Here is a 19912-nt window from a genome sequence, read left to right as displayed (position 1 = left end):
TGACATGATGTAAACAAAAACGTAATGGAGAAGAGATCGAGAAAAAGAAAAGAAAGAAGACATTAAGACGCACAGTGAGAGACAGACATAATCATATTGGGAGAGAAAGAGAGAGAGAGAGAGAGAGAGAGAGAGAGAGAAAAAAAAGGGGGAGGGGAGAGAAGTAAATATGGAGAGAGAGAGAGACAGAGGGGGAAGGGAGAGACAGAGAGAGAGAGAGGAGTGAAGGAGATAGAGAGAGAGAGAGGGAGTGTGTGTTAATAGAGATAGCGAGAGAGAGAGAGAGAGAGAGAGAGAGAGAGATACAGAGTATGTACACGACTATGACTAGTATGAGAGGCGAGAGTTGGAGATCCGAATTAAAGCCCTTAACATGCCTAATGTTACATGAGGTGCACACAAGGGGGGTTATTCTGAATCAGTTCTCAATCTGCTCTGAATCAATTCTGAGTCATACAACGATCTCACATGATAAACCTGCCCCTCCCCCTTCCCCCTCCGTAAAAACATTCACGCAGTAAGGCCCCAAACGATTTATAACTATTTCCGGTTAATGCAACAACTTTCAACTCGGGTTTTTACCGATTTGAATGCTTTAGCTTCGTTGCAATCATGTAGATCAACTACACTTTCATTTTGATTTCATATGGTTGTGTTGACAAGCCCATTATACTTCATTAATTCATACTCGTATCATCATGGGAAACTTGCCGAATCAAGTTCTCCAAACACTGATTCTTCTTCTGGTTACTGTCATAGCGGTACAAGGTAAGTTCATAATTATGCTTATTAATTTCGCTTATAATAATTATAAACCCATTTCGACGTATTACTCCAGTCGATGTATAAGGTCGAAAAATTGCGCGTAACAGTCGTATTCTGTGCATTATCGAATGGTAAAAGCGGGTGGCATTCAACTATGTTGTTTGGTGATCATGAGAACAGTAGGCTGAGAATTAAAGTTGAAGACGATAAGATTGTATTGATGTTAATTTTACTATGTAAATCAAAAAAGCTAGTTGGAAACGCATAGAGACGTTATAATGTGATATATGCGCTGTACAAGATCCGAATATTATTATGATTATCATTATTACTATCAGAGTAGCAATGAGAATTTTATAACAGTTAAGTTATACGGTAAAGTAATAGTTTTGGTATTACGTGGTAGATATGCGTTCGATGATGGTGGTGATACTATTAAATTAATGACAGGAGTAGGTGAACAAACAACACAAACAGGCCGTTCATAAAGTTACAGTTCTGATTATTAATTATACGAATAATTATGTCGGATGGTACAGAGCAGCAAGAAAAGCGATTATGACGGTCGAGATTGTGACGGTCGAGTTAAATGAATAACTGGTAGCAGGCATTAACTCAATAGAGAGAAGAAGTGTAGAAGGAATAATTAAATCCTGGTGATATATGCTACAATGAAATGAATTCAGCTACATTTATTTATATTTAGACTGGCTTCATGTCGAAAAGTCTCCTAAAAAGCCATTTCCATTCCAGATCTTTATGAAATATCAAGAAGTGAGAGTGATTAACTACCACATTTTAATTGCTGTCGCAACGCAATCATCGGCGATTAGAATTATTTCTGCAACCCAGTAGATTTTAAGACATTCCGATACTGTCATTATTAATTACTTTTCCTTTAGTTATAACCTTTAAATGTCTTTGAGTCTTTCCTACTTTTGCATCTCACTGATATAGCCACTTGTCAATCAAACCCATTTCAAAACTATGTCGACCTACTCGGTTTTCTTAAGTGCAAAGTGTCGATCTGAAGAAAGACAGTATGGCCTTCAGTTTAAATGAAATGAAGAAGAATCTATTATCCTGATTGATATTTGAATGGTACTTGTGATAAGAGCACTCCCGTGCTGAAACCAAAACTTCAGTTATCTTCACGGATTATCATTGTTCAGCCGTAATCAGGCGCGTACGCAGGGGGGGGGGGGGGGGGGGTTAATAAACCCGCCCCTTCAATCCTCCCCAATGAGCGAAATATCGTAAGGCGCGATTTTCAAATTTCCGGGGACAACAAAAAAAGAAGTTAGTGCTCATTACCACCCCCCTGTCACTCTTTGCTTCAAGTATTCAAGGTTTTTAGGAGAGTTTTTTTTTGGAGCTACTGCGCAATATCAAGAAACCTTTCAGAACCCTGTTTTCTAAAAGGGTACTCCCATAATTTGCATTATTATGTATCATGTACACTGCATAATTATAAGGTACCATACTTACTATCTTTCATATTGCCTACTTGAATATTATTACCTTCTTCCATGCCTGATGTCTATACAATCGGTAGACTTAAAAAAAACCGCACCCCAAGAAATATCTTTACTTGTTCTGAGAGATTTATTATATTCTTGCCCATTAATCTGCAAGATTCCCCACCAAAGTGTATGAGAGAGGCGAGAATAATGTACAGTTTCTCAGCACGACATGGGCATCGCCATCTTCTTGATAACGTGACGTACTATGTGAAATCTTTTAGCAATAAAAGTTAATGCATTCAAATTTATGGATGCTTCCTTCCAAGGTGTGTGTGGTGATGAAGCATTTCATTCACCTGTTATTATCTTTTGCAACACAATTGCCAGAACGCAAATTGCATAAATAAGTTGGTGCTCTTCTAGGGTTAAGGTTTCTCATTAATGAAATAGATTTGTCAACTACTATATTTTAGTATTTTTAAATGAATTGTTCCCCTTCTTGTTATATATTGTTTACCAAATATCATTTCTATCTTCTCAGCTATGATTTGTCTTCATTAAAAAGCAAAGGTCTTGTTATTGATTAAAAAGTATTTCCAACTAAAGCTTCTTGGTGCGTGATACATGTTCAACTTCATCTAAGTACTTCACACTTTTAAAGAAAATGGCTGTACGCTAAAATGTGTCAACATGATGCCAAGATATGTATAACTCTTTTAACTCTTATTTTTTATAAGGAATATTTTACATCAAAGGGTAGACATACCTCTCATTTATCAAAACACCTACACTTATTCATTGGGGTGAGGTTTCTGTAAGAAAACACGAATGCTATGATGCTTACACCATGGGCTAATGTTGATACTACCAGTACTGATATGAGATACGATTCCATCATAGATTGGTGTTTTTCCGGTTCCGATGCCGTCCCAGTCGCCTGAGTAGAGACTCGAACTTGGATCGCACTTTCTGTAGAGTTTCCCTCCTGATTTTGTGTTGTCGAATCTAGTCTTGTAAAATCCACCGTGATGACTTCACATTGCTCATCTTCTCTTGAATTGTTGTAGAGAAGTTTTGGGTCTGAAACAATTAGCGAGAACGTTGAACTTTCGTAATTGGCATATTTTCTAAAATCCAAATTTGTCATGTTAAGAATAGTGATCTCTGACGTTGCATCGTCCGAACCGCAGAGGAAGAAGAGGATACAATCAGCATCTCTTGCACTTCTTTCATTGTCATTTTGTGTAGATTCGACAGGTAATCCATTGCCATCACCGTCGTATACTAGTAGGACGGGTCTGCCTGGCTTGTCGACGCAACATTCAAAGTCCACATTTTCACCAAGAGGATATTCAATAGGATGAGGTGTGACCACGGGGAATTCACACACTTCTCTCACTTGTCTATTCTGGTAAGAAACAATACACTTCTTAGATACCGTGATTTCATCAAGTATCTCATCAAGACCAACGTATACGCTGAATTGATGCGTCATATTATGAAATGAACCGTTGAAATTCAGTTCCGGAATCTGATGTTCATATACGATTTCATTGTCTACTACAAAGTGTGCTCGATCCCCTTCCTTCATTTGCAGCCATTCACAAGACATCTGTAATTTTCTGCTTTCAGTGTTGAGTTGTGTTGAACATATCGGTTCTAGAGTTTTGACGGTTAAATTCAGCACGAGAGCTAGACAGAGTGGCTGGCCACCTAGGTTAATTGTGACAACATGATGTCCTGAATCAATCTGCTCCGTGTGGCCAATAAACAAATCAAAAGTAATGTTACTGACTTCAGTCAATCTGTAACGGCCAACTTCAAAATCTCCGTAATCGTTGTATTCTAAAATTCCATCGTTTCGTATTACCAATGATTCTACTTTTCTCCACATTAACGTTTGAACGTTTAGCAATGGATGTCTCAAATACAATCTAATGGAAATATTCTGTCCGCTCCAAACGTCCATCACTTTTTCTTTTTCCCTTCCACACCAAATTGATCGATCATAAGACAAGGTGACGTGGACAATACTTGGCAAAATAAGAAACGACAAAATCATTTTCCTGGTGAAATAGACATTTTGTGTAGACATTTCCAAAGAGTTCACAGGCCGAATATTGTCGATATCAAACTCGTTCTTGCAATAAAAATTAAGCCGGGTTCTTATTAAAGCCTCCTATGTATTGGTATACACATCTGTAAATGATTTTGATTGAAGTTATTGATGGGAACGACGCACCATACTACCATGAAGAAAGGTCCTGGGCAGACGTAGCGAATCAAATGATAAGGAGCGTCGTCAAAGTCATAAGTGGTTTTGTTCCCGAATTTGTTCAGGCCAATATTCGTATAACTATACAGCTATAGAAGATAGCTTTAGACAGATACCGAGATGTGATTGGTTCAGAGCTCGTCACGTCATGATATCGATTGCGAGGATCGTAATTCAGTTTTCCTGGCCGGTCACTTTCGATGGTTACATTGACCAGCTGGTGAAATGAATTGTTAATCAATGCATGTCGCCCTCTTGAGGACTGTATGCATTTCCCCCTTGATTTTCTTCTCTTCATAAGAATCAGTACGAAGGTGATGAAACGACGGAAATATATATATATACATAAATTAATTTTCAGTGTATTTTGTTCGGTAGCAACTTTCTTCTTGTTTGCCTTCAACTAAATTTCTCTCTTATTTCTTTAATACTTTGGGAAGGGGGGGGGGGCTTTTTTCTCTCTACTAAGAAATAACATAATAATAAGACATCATGATTATTCATTCACCCCTGATAAAGTTATTTAATCTAGTCCAACGTGATCTTCCTTCCATCAATTAAGAATTAACACATGTTAGTGTGTTATCACACTGTTCCAATAAATCCTTTACCATATCATATTCAAGAAATATGTATTTTTATGTTTCTTCATCTTTTCCACCAAAGGAGCACTTACCACTTGATACGAATCGAAACTTCGATTCATATCAAGTGCGAAGTGCGCAGTGATAAGTACGTGATGATTAACATAATAGACCAGTTTGAATTAGAATTCTCGTAGTCTATTATCTAATGTGCATATTCTGGCCGGGAAAGAAGAGCTATTTCTATTTCCTTAACCGACATATATTATGAAGATTACAAATTATAAAAACGTACAGGAGTAGCCTATTTACCATATTTTATAAACAGGCTTTGAATATATTTTTCGAACAAACTGAATCAAGTTGAAACGTTTTTCTTTGAAAACATAAAACTCAATTTGATAAACACATTCATATCAGTCCAGATAATGAAAATTTCCTGGCAGTATTTTGGTAGTGGTATGTCAATCATTTCAGGCAAAAGATTACAATGAAAATTAAGATTTCAACCGAAGGATCTCATTATAAATTTGATTTTTTTTTTTTTCTTCTCCATTTCTCTTTCTGGTCTCTAAAAAGTTTTTTTTTATTTTTTTAAAGCATTTTCAGTCCTCCTTGCTAATCTAGATACAGGGCACACCTTTTAATCATATCACTACGTTGCCATAGAAAATACTTTAAAAACTCTTAAATTTCTTTAAAAACCCATTTTGGCACAGGAATTAAAGAGCTAACATAAATCAGTTTTTAGCATGCATATTTTGTATACATCTATCGATGATTATCTGCAGGAAAATAACGAGGCACACGAAGATATGTATGTATAGTGCTTTCACAATTTTTCTGTTTTCTTTTTACTACAAATTTCTTTCCTAAAACTTTTTTTTCTTTCAGCTGTGACATCATGCAGAGGTCGATGTGGTGGTTCTTTTAGACGAGACAACCAGTGTCAGTGTAACAGAGCATGCGCACGATTCGGAGACTGTTGCCATGACTACCAGACGCTTTGTGATGGAGGTACTTGCATAGAAGAATATATCACTAATCGATTAAAGATGATACAATATGTACAAAGAAAAAAGAAACAACTGTAAACAAATTAAACAGTCATGGAAAATTATCACAAAATAGTATCTGGATGTAAAGTATTTCAAATATGTCTTTTAGATAAAATATACTCATTCCATTGGGGAATGGGAGCTTTGTCACAATAGAGCCTTGGGATCACGGCCTGCATTCATCCAATTCAAATCTTTAAATAGTGAATAGTCATCTCGAACACAGTTTTTGTTTTTGCTGTTATTTTCTAAAATACCCTCTTAAATTTTCATCAAAGAACTTTCCATTTTATTCCATTTAATGATATGTATTATTTAAAATTGTTGTTAAATTTATCTAAACAACCGCCTTTACAATGGCACCTACATCTCCGTTACCAATGATGATTTCAGGAGGTAGACCTGGAGGAGCCCCGGTTGCTAAGCAACCCATCTCATCAGGGGACATCTCTCGCCTTGCGCACAGCCTTTGGACCGCTGATACCAATCGCGTACCAGGGATGATGTACTCCATCCGTAAGCAGACAAGAATCTCTCATCTGTACAGGCGTAGAGATAGGGCTCCCAAGAGGTAAGTGGTTTATTATGTGACCAGGGGGTGTTTCACAAAGATCCTACGTCGAACTTAACTTAACTTAACGAAGTTGGACTTAACAATTATAGAAAGCCGTTAGCATCTTTGAAAATATTTTGTTAAAGTTATTTTAAAAGGCATAAAGACAGTGTTGATTCAAATCACTCTTATTTTCTAATATCAAGGAGATTTCATGTTCTTTAGGTGGAATTTATGAAAAGTCTAAAATACTATAATTTTCGCTTTGTAATATATTCTATTTTAAGGCTACAAATGGCTCTTCATATTTTCCAAGTCCAAATTAGTGTTTAGTTCAACATAGGATCTTTGTGAAACCCTTCCTCATATCACTTAATGTGTACCTTTTCTCATTTTGATAAACATTTTTGCCCACTGGCAAAATCTAAAAAACAAAAAGTTTATAGGTTGGGGGCAAAAAATATTAAAGTATTATCATACAATTGCATTGAAATGCACATTTTGCTACATGTGATTCGGTGTTCGCTTGCGAAGTAACAAAGTCCATGTCTTGAAAATCACAATAAAATCAGAAAATTCGAGAAAATTATATTTAGTATAAATAAAAACCATGAAATTAAACAAAATCATATCTGTCTCTCTCTCTCTCTCTCTCTGTATATCTATGTCTCTCTCTCTCTCTCTATCTCTCCCTCCCTGCCTCCATCTCCTGTTCCCTTCTCCCTTCCTCTCTCTCTCCCTCTCTCTCTCTCTCTCTCTCTCTCTCTCTCTCTCTCTCTCTCTCATTCTCTCTCCCACCAGCCTCTTTACCAACGTCCTGCCTGCAGCTCTCTACGGCCCCACCCTCACACCTTTCCGGGCGCTTCTCAACAACTACGAGCGATCGACGGGCGTGGCGGAACGGACGACGACCACCGAGCAACGAGAGATTGATGCATTTCTGACGGCAATTTTCAATACTGATGTCATTCAAAGCACCTACAATCTGCTTTATAACAAAGGTAGTATTGGTCATCATTTTTTGTGTAGAGTAACTGAATTTTTGAAGAAATAATGTAGTTATGAAGTTCACTATTAACTGAAACAATCACATTTCATGAACATTAAAACTCTCTTCCGAATTTCGCGAGTTGTCCGAACTCGTGAGAAGTGTCTTGCTGAGAAAAATCCTGCCATTGTAAACGAAAGTTTCAGATTGCGAATGTTCCTAATTTCACCGCGGTTTTTGTTTTTCTTCCTTCATTGGTGCGTGAACGTATATTCATAGATTTCTCTCTGCCAGTCGAAATACAACTAATTCGGGCTTGTTATTTTTCAACGCATTGATTGTATTCCATTCAGTGTATATTTTCATTAAATGTTTCGACAACGATATCCAGTGAATAGGCTTAACCCAAATGCTGCCGGTGGCCCGATGTTGGGTAATTGAGTAACAAAATGGAATATTTTCTCAAAATCGTCAAGCTTAAATAAATTTTCCTTTCTCGTTTCCACATTCGCAGGTCATTTTTCGTCTAAAGCTGATTTCAAAGACTTCATGAAAACGACATGGTTTGGCCTCTACTCGCGATCAGGAGGCACGCTTGACTCATCTGCCTTTGAACACACGTTTGTTGGGGAGATGAAAAATGGCGCCGTGACTGGCTTTCACAACTGGATTCAATTTTGTCTTCAGGAAAGGGCGGGAAACCTCAACTATTACGGATACAGAAGTGAAAAACAGGTGAGATGACTGGGTTACATAATATGCGCACATATAGCACACAATGGATCCGAATTCTCTGGAAGTTATATGTTGTAAGCTTGAAAGAATGTCACAATTTAGGTACCTTCTTCATATTTTGGATTGGATACAAGGCCACATTTCGATATCATCTTGTGTGTGCCCAAGTCAATTTAGTTTATCTTTCCCCGCGCCTCCTAAATCCATCGTGAGTTATGTGAGCTACCGTGATCGAGGCATGGGGGAATGTGACCCCAATCGAAAGAAGAAAAAGAAGAGTGGGGCGTGAGGAATGGAAATATTTAAATAAAAGAGGGAGGGAGGCAGGGGCGGATCCAGCCGGCGACGAGGAGGGGGGGGGGGGGGGGCCAAATCTTGAGGAAAATTTTAGTGCCGACTCAGCCGGCCATTGAATAAGCGGGGGGGGGGGGTGGAGAGGAGAACGACTAATTTTTTTTTGAGGGGGGGTGAAAATATAATTTTTTTTTTTTTTTATTTTTTTTTTGGGGGGGGGGGGTCCGGGGTGGTCAGGGGGCCGCTTTTGTTTTGTGTTTAAAAAAAGGTTAAATTTACGTTGTTATCCTATTTTTTTACCAAAGAGGATCATCATACCCAGGCCGTTATACAACCATCCCAACTCTATCTGATCAAAACAGTTTTATTTTAATCAAGACAGTACATTCTAATTCTTATCTTTCTCATCCTTACAGCCTAACCAACTCCTCCTCCAGTTCAACTGGTCTGGTCAAGTCAAGACACTCTCCTCGATCATGTACGGTGTCAGCCCCGAGTTCGAGCTCGCCCTCTTCTCTGTATGCTTCATAGCGCGACCCAGCGATCTCTGCACATTCACACTCAACGGACATAACGTAGCTATACGGACGTGGAAGATAGAGGGAGACAAACTAGGTGCCGCCTACTTTCACGTGTAGTTCAAGAATTCAACTTTCAAGAGAATGTGTTCCTAGAATACCAATACTGGTGAACACAACGTGATTGAATGACTTTTTAATTAAATTTAAAATGTGTGATAAAAAGCAACAGTAAGAAAAAATATTTAAAAATAAAGAAAAAGAATCTAGGCTCGAATCAACTGATGTCTGAAATTATTATGACCTTATAATTTGTCGTTCTGTTAGACAGGCATAATAATATATGATAGATACACGATGGTGATGCCGCAGACATGTCACACCCATACAGAGACATTGGCCAACCTCACGAGTCTGTATTTCTTTTCCAAAAATGTATCGTAAGACTAGAATTTCGTCATCTCTATGTTTCTTCGTCTCAAATAAAAGGGTTGTATATACTTCAAAAGATTCGTAACAATAATATATTTTTTTCTTGATTTTTTAAAAAATTGTCATAACATCAATATAATAATATGTCATGTACCCGACGATAGCTAGCCTCTGCTAGCGTATTATGATAGGCCTTTAGGCAAGGTTAGCTCTCATTATTAAACAAATGTGTGTATACCAAAAAAATGTATAAATTTGTTAAGAAATGATTGGCATTGATATATAATAATTAAAGAGATTCCAATTTAATTCTTAACATGAAAATATTCAAATTAATGATTTTGATGATGATGAAGATGATGTTATTGACGATGATGATGATGATGATGATGATGACGATGATAATGATGATGATGATGATGTTATTGATGATGATGATGATGATGGTTATGATGATGATGATGATGATGCGGATGATGATGATGTTAATGATGGTGATGATGATGATGATGATGAAGATGATGTTATTGACGATGATGATGATGATGATGATGATGACGATGATAATGATGATGATGATGATGTTATTGATGATGATGTTAATGATGGTTATGATGATGATGATGATGATGATGCGGATGATGATGATGTTAATGATGGTGATGATGGTGACGATGGCTGTAATGGCAGTGGTGGTGTTGATTTGTGTAGTGTTGGTGGTGGTGGTGGCGATTTCAGGATAGTGATATAACGATATAGAGGCAGATGTTTGCACATCAAGTTCTGACCTCGCCCCGTCCCCTACCCCTCCAAATGTCCCCCTTTAATTTACGTCATCGGTTGTGAACTGCACTGCTGTTAATTAATGAGCAAACAATGTCTGGATATAATCATATCTATCAGAGTCAATAGAATAATCTTGGTGAGGGATACCCAACTGTTCTAATAAACCAATGTGTTATTATAACAGATCAGAATTAAGAAACTATGGCAGACTCCAATAAATTCGTCTAGTTGTAAAACATTAAACAAGTTTCAAAAATTGGTCATAAAGAATAATCATGATGAGAATCGTCATCATCCTCCTCTCCGTTGTCGCTCTCGTCTGGGGTCGGGAGCTTGCACCCCTTCGTAAAGCACCCAAGAAGATCAGCGACCGCCACATCGTTGTCCTAGAGGTATGTATCAGAACATTCAGGTTTAGAATCATAAGATGACATCATTAGGCAAATGTTGGCAGTATGGGGCAGTAGGTCTAATCGTCATTGCCACCAATATATATTAGAGAAAGATAGAAATGAAATACTGTCTTCCAATACGAATGGGTATAAACGATCAAATGATCAATTATTAATAAAGGTTTTAAAAAACAACTAAAGTATATACATGAAAAGAAAGTAATCTATTGTATAAATTACGTATTATCTTGCTTTAGCGCCATCTTGATGTCGAAGACTTTGCCAGGAACCTTTTCGATGACGCTGCCTTGTTTGACCAGCGACCCGTCATCGCCAGCAAGCTACGTACCGCCATCAACGCCGTCATCGTCGATATGAACGACGAAATGGTTGATTGGGTAAGTTTTAAAATCTGAGGCCCCCCATCCCCCCCCCCCCAAAAAAAAAAAAAAATCCTTTCTGCTTGCTTCTTTGGTAAGTTCTGATCGAACATTTGGGCAGTCCGTTAACCCATTCAAAATTGCTACGGTTCTGTATGACTGTAAATAGTTATTTTGCATAAAACGGTTGTACACAAATATTATTTCTATTCCTAATTGATATTTTCCAATCGAGATGGATGGTCACGATTTTCAAAACTGTATGGATGTACATATTCAGTTATGTTTTATTCTTCATTTCTTGCATAAAACACTTGCTATGTTAAAAAGTGATTTTCTAAGTGAAGATTACCATGCGATAAATTAGGTGATTTTATAACGAGATTATTTTAATGTAAGGTTCCTCACTTACTAACTCTCGTTGGACAATCTTCACCTGGACTTATCAACAAGTTTTGTCCTATGCCCGACACCCTCCCCCGTTTTTAAATTTTGTCAGAGGTGGTTAGAGGGCAAAAAAGTAATAATTGAAGAGATATTGTGAAATTGATCCTGCCATAGGGAATTTTCGTATTGTAACAGAATTTATACTTCAGTGCCTTGATACGAATTATTTCATTCACCTGTTACGAATAATTGTATTTTAAAGCCCTACTGTCCTACTTGTAGCTACTTGCTCCCTCTATATAGAAAACTTCCCCTATCGGTGCCTGTTGGTCCCCCATGATCCTCTTTTTCTTATGTTAGTTGAGAGCTGAGTTGATGAGATAGCCACCTGTCAGTGACCTCGCTGTGTGGTCTAATCCCTTCTGGCCCAGTATTATTGACGGTCTTTAATAGTCAGAATGCAAATTATATATACAGTGTACTTCGTGTTGTTAGGTAGGACAAGCCATAATGTTTGTCCAGCCTATAGCAAGAACTAATATATGCAATTTATATTCTGACGATTGAGATACATTTATTCATAGCATGTGATTGGAATCATTCGTATAGAGGCGCTTCACAAAGGCATATGCAAAAATTGGTTCTAGGACACTTACCCCCTGGACATCCACCACCCCCCCCCTCGGTTAACCACCCCAGTCGACTATCCCCTAGGGCAACCACTTTCTAGGACGACTGCCCCCTGGACAACTACCCCCGGACAACTACCCCGGACAACTACCCCCTAGGACAACTACCCCCTGACAACTACCCCTAGGACAACTACCCCCTAGGATAGTTATCCAGGGGGTAGTTGTCGTAGAGGATGGTTGTCGTAGAGGATGGTTGTCGTAGGTCCGTAGGGGGTAGTTGTCTGGGGGTGGTTATCGGGGTGGATGTCCGGATACGCCATAAATTTGGTTACATTACGAAAATGGTCGGTTGCTTGATTTTATGTTCTTATTTCTACCAGGTTCGCTCTCTCGATGGTGTACGATTCGTGGAGGAAGACTCGTTCACCCAGGTAGAGTCTGAGAACTGGGGAACGGATCGCATCAACCAGCGCGATCCTCCTCTCGATAGTGATGATTCAATGCGTGAGCTCAGTTTTATTATCATCAACTAGTTATGTAGATTCCACCCCAACCCCCCCTCTCTCTCTCTCTCTCCATATATATATATATATATATATATATATACTATAGAAAGGGGGTAACTACACTGTCGCTCATATAGTTGGAACATATTTTTTTTAAACCCAATTTATGGATTTATTTTGACAATGATTTATTCCTAATAGATTTAGATAATAGTATACATTTTCAGATTTTATTGAATAATAATTTGCCAATGTGTGTTTTGCGTGACTGCTAAAGCATGTGTATGCTACTATGCTTATCAACTAGGGGACCCAGTGGCGGATCCAGGGGGGGGGGGGCCCGGGGGGCCCGGGCCCCCCCCCCCCCCCTTGAGAAAAAATCATGTAAAATCACGTGATTTGTACCTTTTTTTGAGGTTGGGCCCCCCCCCCCCTGGCGCTCAAGGGGGGGGGGGTGCAAATCGAAAAATTTTTGAGGATCAAAAAAAAAAAAAATGTGCTCTTTCCCCCCCCCCCCCCCCCCCCCCCCCCCCCCCCCCCCCCTCCACTGAGCGACTTTTCGGCCGGCGCGATTTCAAATTTTCGGGAGCAAAAAAAAAAAAAAAAGTTGGGCCCCCTCCCCTAAGAAATCCTGGATCCGCGCCTGAGGGGACCTACGCCCTTAAGTCATAAATGACAGTAATGAGGATTAATGCCCCACAAAATGACACTAATGTAGCACATCGACACGGTTTTGATCCTGGGGCCTCACATTTCTCCCCACTGTTTAGATATCTCTATAATTGAGATGTAAAATGTGTAAATTTAAGAAACGAAGAGTTTTGTAGAATAACAATTATGATAATAATGGGTTCTTGTTTAGCCCTCATGTCTGTCAGACCATATCCGGACATCTACCCCCTGGGTATCCACCCCCGGATAACCACCCCAGTCAACTACCCCTAGGATAGTTGTCCCGGGGGTAGTTATCCTAGAGGATGGTTGTCGTAGGGAGTAGTTGTCGTAGGGGGGTAGTTGTCTGGGGGTAGTTGTCCTTGGGGGTAGTTGTCCGGGGGTAGTTGTCCAAAGGGGGTTGTTGTCCTAGGGGAAGTTGTCCTGGGGGGGGGCAGTTGACTGGGGTGGTTATCTGGGGGTGGATGTCCAGGGGGTAGGTGTCCTAGAACCAGTTCCGTATCACTTTAAAATTGCCGTCATTTCATTCAATCTCCTCTTCTCCTCTAGCCCTGGGGTTAGGAGGAAACATCTTCATCCTGGATACAGGGGTTCGAATCACCCACGAAGACTTCGAAGGACGAGCACAATATGCCGCCAAGTTTGTGACGGGTGTGGTAAGTCACATTATAAGATGATGACGTGGATCCTAATAAACGATTGGTTGAAACCGTACACGTCGTGACCAGGCATTGATTTGGCTTACACGTAATTTGGATAATGAATTTGGATAATTATCCAATTCTAATGACTGGTCATTAGTAAAATCATGTTATAAAACATCATTCTATAAAATTAAAAAAACATAATCTTATAAAACAAATAATACAAATCATTTTGTTCGGGCATTAGTAGAATAGCCCACACTCGGTACCTTCAGAACAGTCCAAACACCCTCGGCTACTGCCTCGGGCGTGTTAGAGACTGTTCCAAAGGTACCTTGTGCGGGTAATTCTTACTAATTCCCTCAATGCATTGTATTATTTGTATAGTAATGGTATTCAGTTACACTGGTAAGCATTATTTTAATCAGTTGTAGAGGCATGTTTCTGAATGTAGCTGAGGAAGCTCTAATTTGCATACCATATTTACATAGAGTACTTTGTACGTCAGCTGAGGTAGGGTTAGTGTTACTGTTGTCTATTAAAAGAAAGACGCAAAAATATGCAAAAAGACACGTGGCGGGTTGTGACCAACTTTTCAAAAGATCATTAAAACAGAATCCTAGCGACGAGGATGGGATTCGAACCCACGCGTGCAGAGCACAATGGATTAGCAGTCCATCGCCTTAACCACTCGGCCACCTCGTCTGGATATGTTCTTTAATCTTGGTGCAATTAAATTAATTCTTTTATAAGCATGATAAAGAAATTTAACTCGATATCAAACAAAGCTAAAACTATGTTCAAGTTAAAATCGTTAACTATAAGTAACGCGACGTATACGCAACGCCAACGTACAGCCATGTTAAAATAAAAAAAAAACATTAAAAAAAACACGAAACACTACATAGGCCTATAATGTCACGCAGGTCTAAGCAGAGGAAAAGGCTGCTTAATTCTAGGTGGTACTGGCATTTTGAATATTGTATCATTTTCGCTTGCACACTCATACCCCCCCCCCCCTTTTTTTTTTCCTCTTCTTTTTCCCCCCTCTCTCTCTTTCTCTCTCTCTCTTCATCTCCCTCTCTCTCTCTCTCTCTCTCTCTCTCTCTCTCTCTCTCCCTTGCTCTCATCATCAGAACACCGATTGCCATGGTCACGGGACTCACTGTGCAGGAATCGCTGCCGGGAAAAAGTACGGTGTCGCTAAGAAGGCAAATATCCATGCGGTCAAAGTATGTGACTGTACAGGTATCTGCTCATCCAGCGCTCTTATACAAGGTATGCAGAATAAATGATCACAATGTTCATACATCTGGGGGATGTTTCACAAAGATCCTAAGTTACACTGATCTCTAAGTTGGACTTAACAATTATGGAAAGCGGTTAGCATCTATGAAAATATTTTTTTTAAAGTTATTTTAAAAGGCATAAAATGTTGATTCAGATCATTCATATTTTTTTTATCATAGGAGATATTATGTTCTTGATGTGGAACTTATGAAAAGTCAGAAATACTTGAATTTTTTGCTTTTGAATATATTTTATTTTAAGGCTAAAAATGGCTCTCCATAATTTTTAAGTCTAACTTAAGTTGGGTTAAGTTTGACTTAGAATCTTTGTGGTGATTTGTGGTTAATTTTTGATACAATAATAAATCAATTTCATCTACAAATAATATTCTATGTCGCCTCTTGCTTGGTATCATTATCTGGAGGTCCCAGGCGCGTAGCCAGGGGGGGGGCGGTGGGGGCGGTGGGGGCGGTCGCCCCCCCCCCAAAAAAAAAAAAAAAACGCCGGCCAAAAAAAAAAAAGAGAGAGAAAGAAATTGAAGAAAAAAAAGAAAGAGGACGTAGGAAGAAAAAGGGAAAAGGAGTCGAGAACGGTACAATGAATCGTCAAAGCTTCCGCGCTTCGCGCGGGAAGGGGGAAACTGAGTTCAAATTAAGAAATATGAGTCGGGAAAGGTACAACGAATCGTATCCTTTCTCTAATAATTTAATGAAACGTCAAAGCTTCGCGTGAGAGAGGGGAGGGACTGAATACAGATAAGGATTAAGAGTCGAGAGAGGTACAACGAATCGTCTTCTTTCTCTAATAATTTAATGAAACGTCAAAGCTTCGCGCGAAAGAGGGGAGGGACTGAATTCAGACAAGGATTATGAGTCGAGAAAGGTACAACGAATCGTCTTCTTTCAAAGCTTCCGCGCTTCGCGCGGAAACACCCCCCTCCCTGCACACACCCCCCTAGGGAGCGCGCTTCGCGCGCTCTTTAAGTGATTCGCACGCTTCGCGTGCTCACTACCGCCCCCCCTAAAATGAAATCCTGGCTACGCGCTTGGGAGGTCCTTCTGTTTTCGGGAGTGGTGGTTATAAGGAAATAATGCTTTCAAAGTAATGGCATATAGAGACCATTATCTATCCCGAGTGTAAATGAAAATATTGACATTCTCGAGTGAGGTTTTGAATAAATAATTCATAAATCGTGGAATTATTTCAAAGATGAAAACAGTCACCGTAGCCCGTCGATTGTCGGAGTACTGTTTTACATTACATTTTTAATTATTCATTCATGTAGAATATTATAAGCAAGCGGTTATTTATTTGCCACGCAAATGAATTTACCAATAGGCGTGAAGGGATTTCAACATCTAATGGGCCATATTCAGTTTTAATGAGAACCTGATTAAAATTAAAGGTTAGATCACATACTTGTAATATATTAACCAAGAAATCTCCGAATTATGTTTTAAAGCGATTTTTTGGTTTAATTATTTGTCCTTTTTTCGATAGGTGTCGATTTCGTTGCCGAGCAGAAAGCAGGAGGGATGCAGAACGTGGTCGCCTCGCTGTCTCTGAGTCTCGCCTCCGATACTTTTGCCGAGGCAGTCCATAACGCCATCGACCTTGATGTCGTCGTTCTGACGTCGTCGGGTAACGATCGTCGCGATGCATGCCGTCTGATCCCCGGCAATATTCCAGAGGTAAGGATCTACACGGCGGCGTCTCTAGACCCTGCTCTCGGGGGTGGGGCAAAACATATACTGTGATCCATATATAGTTCAGTGATGACACCGCATTTTGAGGCCCCTCTTTTAGGAATACGGAGGGTGTGGTTATTGCCTATAATGACTGTTTTGGTAACAAAAGGTCTTTTGAGAATATACGTTTCTGTCATTGTATGTGCAAGATTCCCTAAACTGTCAACAAAAAGTGTCGCTGCGGCAGAGATTGTAATCAAATTAAAAGTAATATTGGGTCATTTCACCTGTTAGAATATGGTGACCAAAATATGTTGTAAGTACATTGGTATAATTTTTTTATGTTTAATAATAATAATGGTGGCTACTAAACTAGCGAACATATCCGTCACGCTCTACCATATCATATAGGTACCCATTTCCAAGAAGGCATGAGTAAGTGGAGAGTGGCAAGTGTAGATTAATGTCTTGCCAAAGGACGTTAGTGCCAAGCTGGGATTTGAACCCTCAGCTATTAGATTGGGAGACAAGTGAATGAACCACTACACCACGACACCTCATTTTTATCCTTTTTATATTCAGGTCATCACTGTCGGTAACACCCAGGAAGATGACTCCATCCGATCGAGCTCGAATTTCGGTGAGTGCGTCGACATTCTCGCCCCCGGTACCGACATCGTCAGCTGCGGAAACGATGACGACACGGCGACGTCGACGAAGACGGGAACCAGCATGGCTTGCCCTCATGTGGCAGGTATGTCTGGTAGCAGATATCATGGGCGGCTTCAGATTTGGGTTTAAAAAAGGGGGGGGGTGGTAGGGATTTTAGGGATTGCCTACTCGAACAGGGTGATTGCTTTATACGGAATTATACGGAATAATGTGACATTTTAGTAGTCATTAGGTTAAGTTAACGGGTAAGGGGTGTAAGGGGTCGTCCCTCCCCCCTTCTACTTTTCTCCCTCTCTCTCTCTCTCTCTCTGTCCTTCCTTCCCCCACACTCCCCTCTCTCTGTTTACCTTTTGCTCCCTTTCTATTTATTTCTTAACCTCTCTGTTTTTCTTTTTCTTTTAAAATCTGCCTATTTCCTTTCCTTGTGCTTTCACCCACCCGCCCCTCTCTCTCCCACTCTCTCTCTCTCTCTCTCTGTCTTTCTCTTTCTTACTCTCCCTTAATTCTCCCTCTGGTCTGCCCACAGGAGCTGCTGCCATACTAATGGCCGACCGTGGAGTAGCGCCGAGAGATGTCAGTGATACCTTAGTCAACGAAGCCTCAGCGGACAAAATCAATGGACTCCGATCCGGGACGCCTAACAAACTTCTGTATGTCCGCCCCGTGGCCATAATGGAGAACTAGTTATAGCATGGAGATAAGAAGAGATATCTCCATGGTTATAGGAATGGCCTGTCGATATAATACGGTGGAAGGTTAAGGGTTCGAATCTCAGGTCCAAATGGGTGCATGGCAATTTAATACTGGGGTAAGAATAATTGCAGGCCCGTAGAAGGACATCATCAATGCTCATGAGGCTTCCTTGGGTAAAATAAAATGATAATGAATAATAATAACGGTTTGTCGATAAATAATAATCATTTTTTGTCGATAAACAGTCACCGCAAATTTCATCCAGAGCCTCTAAGTGCGTGTTATAATTTTGATTATAATATCATATTATGATAAAGGTCCCTATGCGTTTCCAAAGAGATACATGTATTAAAAAAATAGGTAATGTGGAAAAAATACAAATATTTGAATGTCATAATGTATTTAATATTATTCTTTCATTATCATTCTACAAATTAGAATGTGACAAGTGTGTTTCAAAGTATGAGTAAGAAAAAGTATTTATAATAAGCTTGTAGGAATATGGAGAGAGTGGGAGAGAGAGAGAGAGAGGGGGGGGGGAGAAGGAGAGGTAGAGAAAAGAAGGGAGAGAGAGAGAGAGAGAGTTGGGATGAGAGAAGAAGGGGGAGAGGAAGCGAGAGAGGAGAGGGGTAAATAGCAACATTGATAAAGATCGATGATGATGATGATGATGATGGTGGTGGTGATGATGATGATGATGATCGTGATGATGATGATAAGATGATGATAAGATGAATATGAAGAGGATGATGATGATAATAATAAATGATGATAATGAGATTGTCCGATCATTGACCCTCTTACCCCGTGTCCACTAACAACATTTTCCGTGATTAGGCGTGATTATTTTTACCGTTTCGGGTGTTTCGGGATAGTTATACGATGAGATCGGGTGTGTGGACGCTTACTAACGATACGTAGTGTAACGAAACGTCGTATAACGAAACGCGGGTTTGGGCATCGTTTCGAACTAGAACTCGATAAAGAATCACGCCTAATCACGGAATGTGTTGTGTGTGGACGTAACTAGTATAACTAGTCGAACTAGAGCTGTATAACTGGGCGGAGCTTAACGTGACCTCGCGCGAAAGGAGACATGGGGGGGGGGGGGGCGTTTCATGAAACAATAATAGTCGGTGTTTTTCACCGACTGATATCATGTTCACCGACAATTCTTTTGTCACCGACTATTTTCCAGGCCTGTGAGTGGTCAAATTTAGTCAGCTCTGACCAAAATGTCGGTGAACATGATATTAGTCGGTGAAAACCACCGACTAAAGTGACTCTCACACTCTGCCGTGTAGGCCTACCGTGTGCCACCGTGCGCGAAAATGTCTGCGGACGGTGGAGAACGGCGAGGGCACACGGTGGTTCGTTATCAAAGCGGGCAACACGTTAATAGGGCGTTGGCGCTTATTTACACCCGGTGGGACCCGGCGAAAGTTTTGGGCATGTTCAAAACTTTGGCCGGCTGGCACCGGCCGCAAGTAAGCGGAAAGAGGACG

At 39.9% G+C, this 19912-nt stretch overlaps 2 protein-coding genes and 1 non-coding gene across 3 annotated transcripts; 2 read left to right on the top strand and 1 right to left on the bottom strand.

Moving 5' to 3' along the window:
• Positions 1-612: 612 nt before the first annotated feature.
• LOC594465 (poly(U)-specific endoribonuclease) lies at positions 613-9775 on the top strand. Its single transcript, XM_030982991.1, has 6 exons — positions 613-768; positions 5982-6104; positions 6539-6716; positions 7500-7699; positions 8201-8421; positions 9132-9775. Exons 1-6 carry the CDS (start codon positions 699-701, stop codon positions 9351-9353), a joined length of 1014 nt encoding a protein of 337 aa, XP_030838851.1. The 5' UTR covers positions 613-698; the 3' UTR covers positions 9354-9775.
• An 890-nt stretch (positions 9776-10665) lies between these two features.
• On the top strand, positions 10666-18790 carry LOC586117 (aqualysin-1). Its single transcript, XM_030983766.1, has 8 exons — positions 10666-10843; positions 11101-11241; positions 12623-12746; positions 13970-14076; positions 15201-15342; positions 16855-17045; positions 17625-17796; positions 18241-18790. Exons 1-8 carry the CDS (start codon positions 10727-10729, stop codon positions 18396-18398), a joined length of 1152 nt encoding a protein of 383 aa, XP_030839626.1. The 5' UTR covers positions 10666-10726; the 3' UTR covers positions 18399-18790.
• On the bottom strand, positions 14688-14769 carry TRNAS-GCU. Its single transcript has one exon. It is a non-coding gene; the product is annotated as a tRNA-Ser (tRNA).
• Positions 18791-19912: the final 1122 nt, after the last annotated feature.

Source organism: Strongylocentrotus purpuratus, unplaced genomic scaffold, assembly GCF_000002235.5.
Source record: "Strongylocentrotus purpuratus isolate Spur 01 unplaced genomic scaffold, Spur_5.0 spur5_scaffold_13, whole genome shotgun sequence".
NCBI classification, from domain to species: Eukaryota; Metazoa; Echinodermata; class Echinoidea; order Camarodonta; family Strongylocentrotidae; genus Strongylocentrotus; species Strongylocentrotus purpuratus.
The sequence above is the reverse complement of the archived record's forward strand: the minus strand, read 5'-3'. Positions and strand labels throughout refer to the sequence as shown.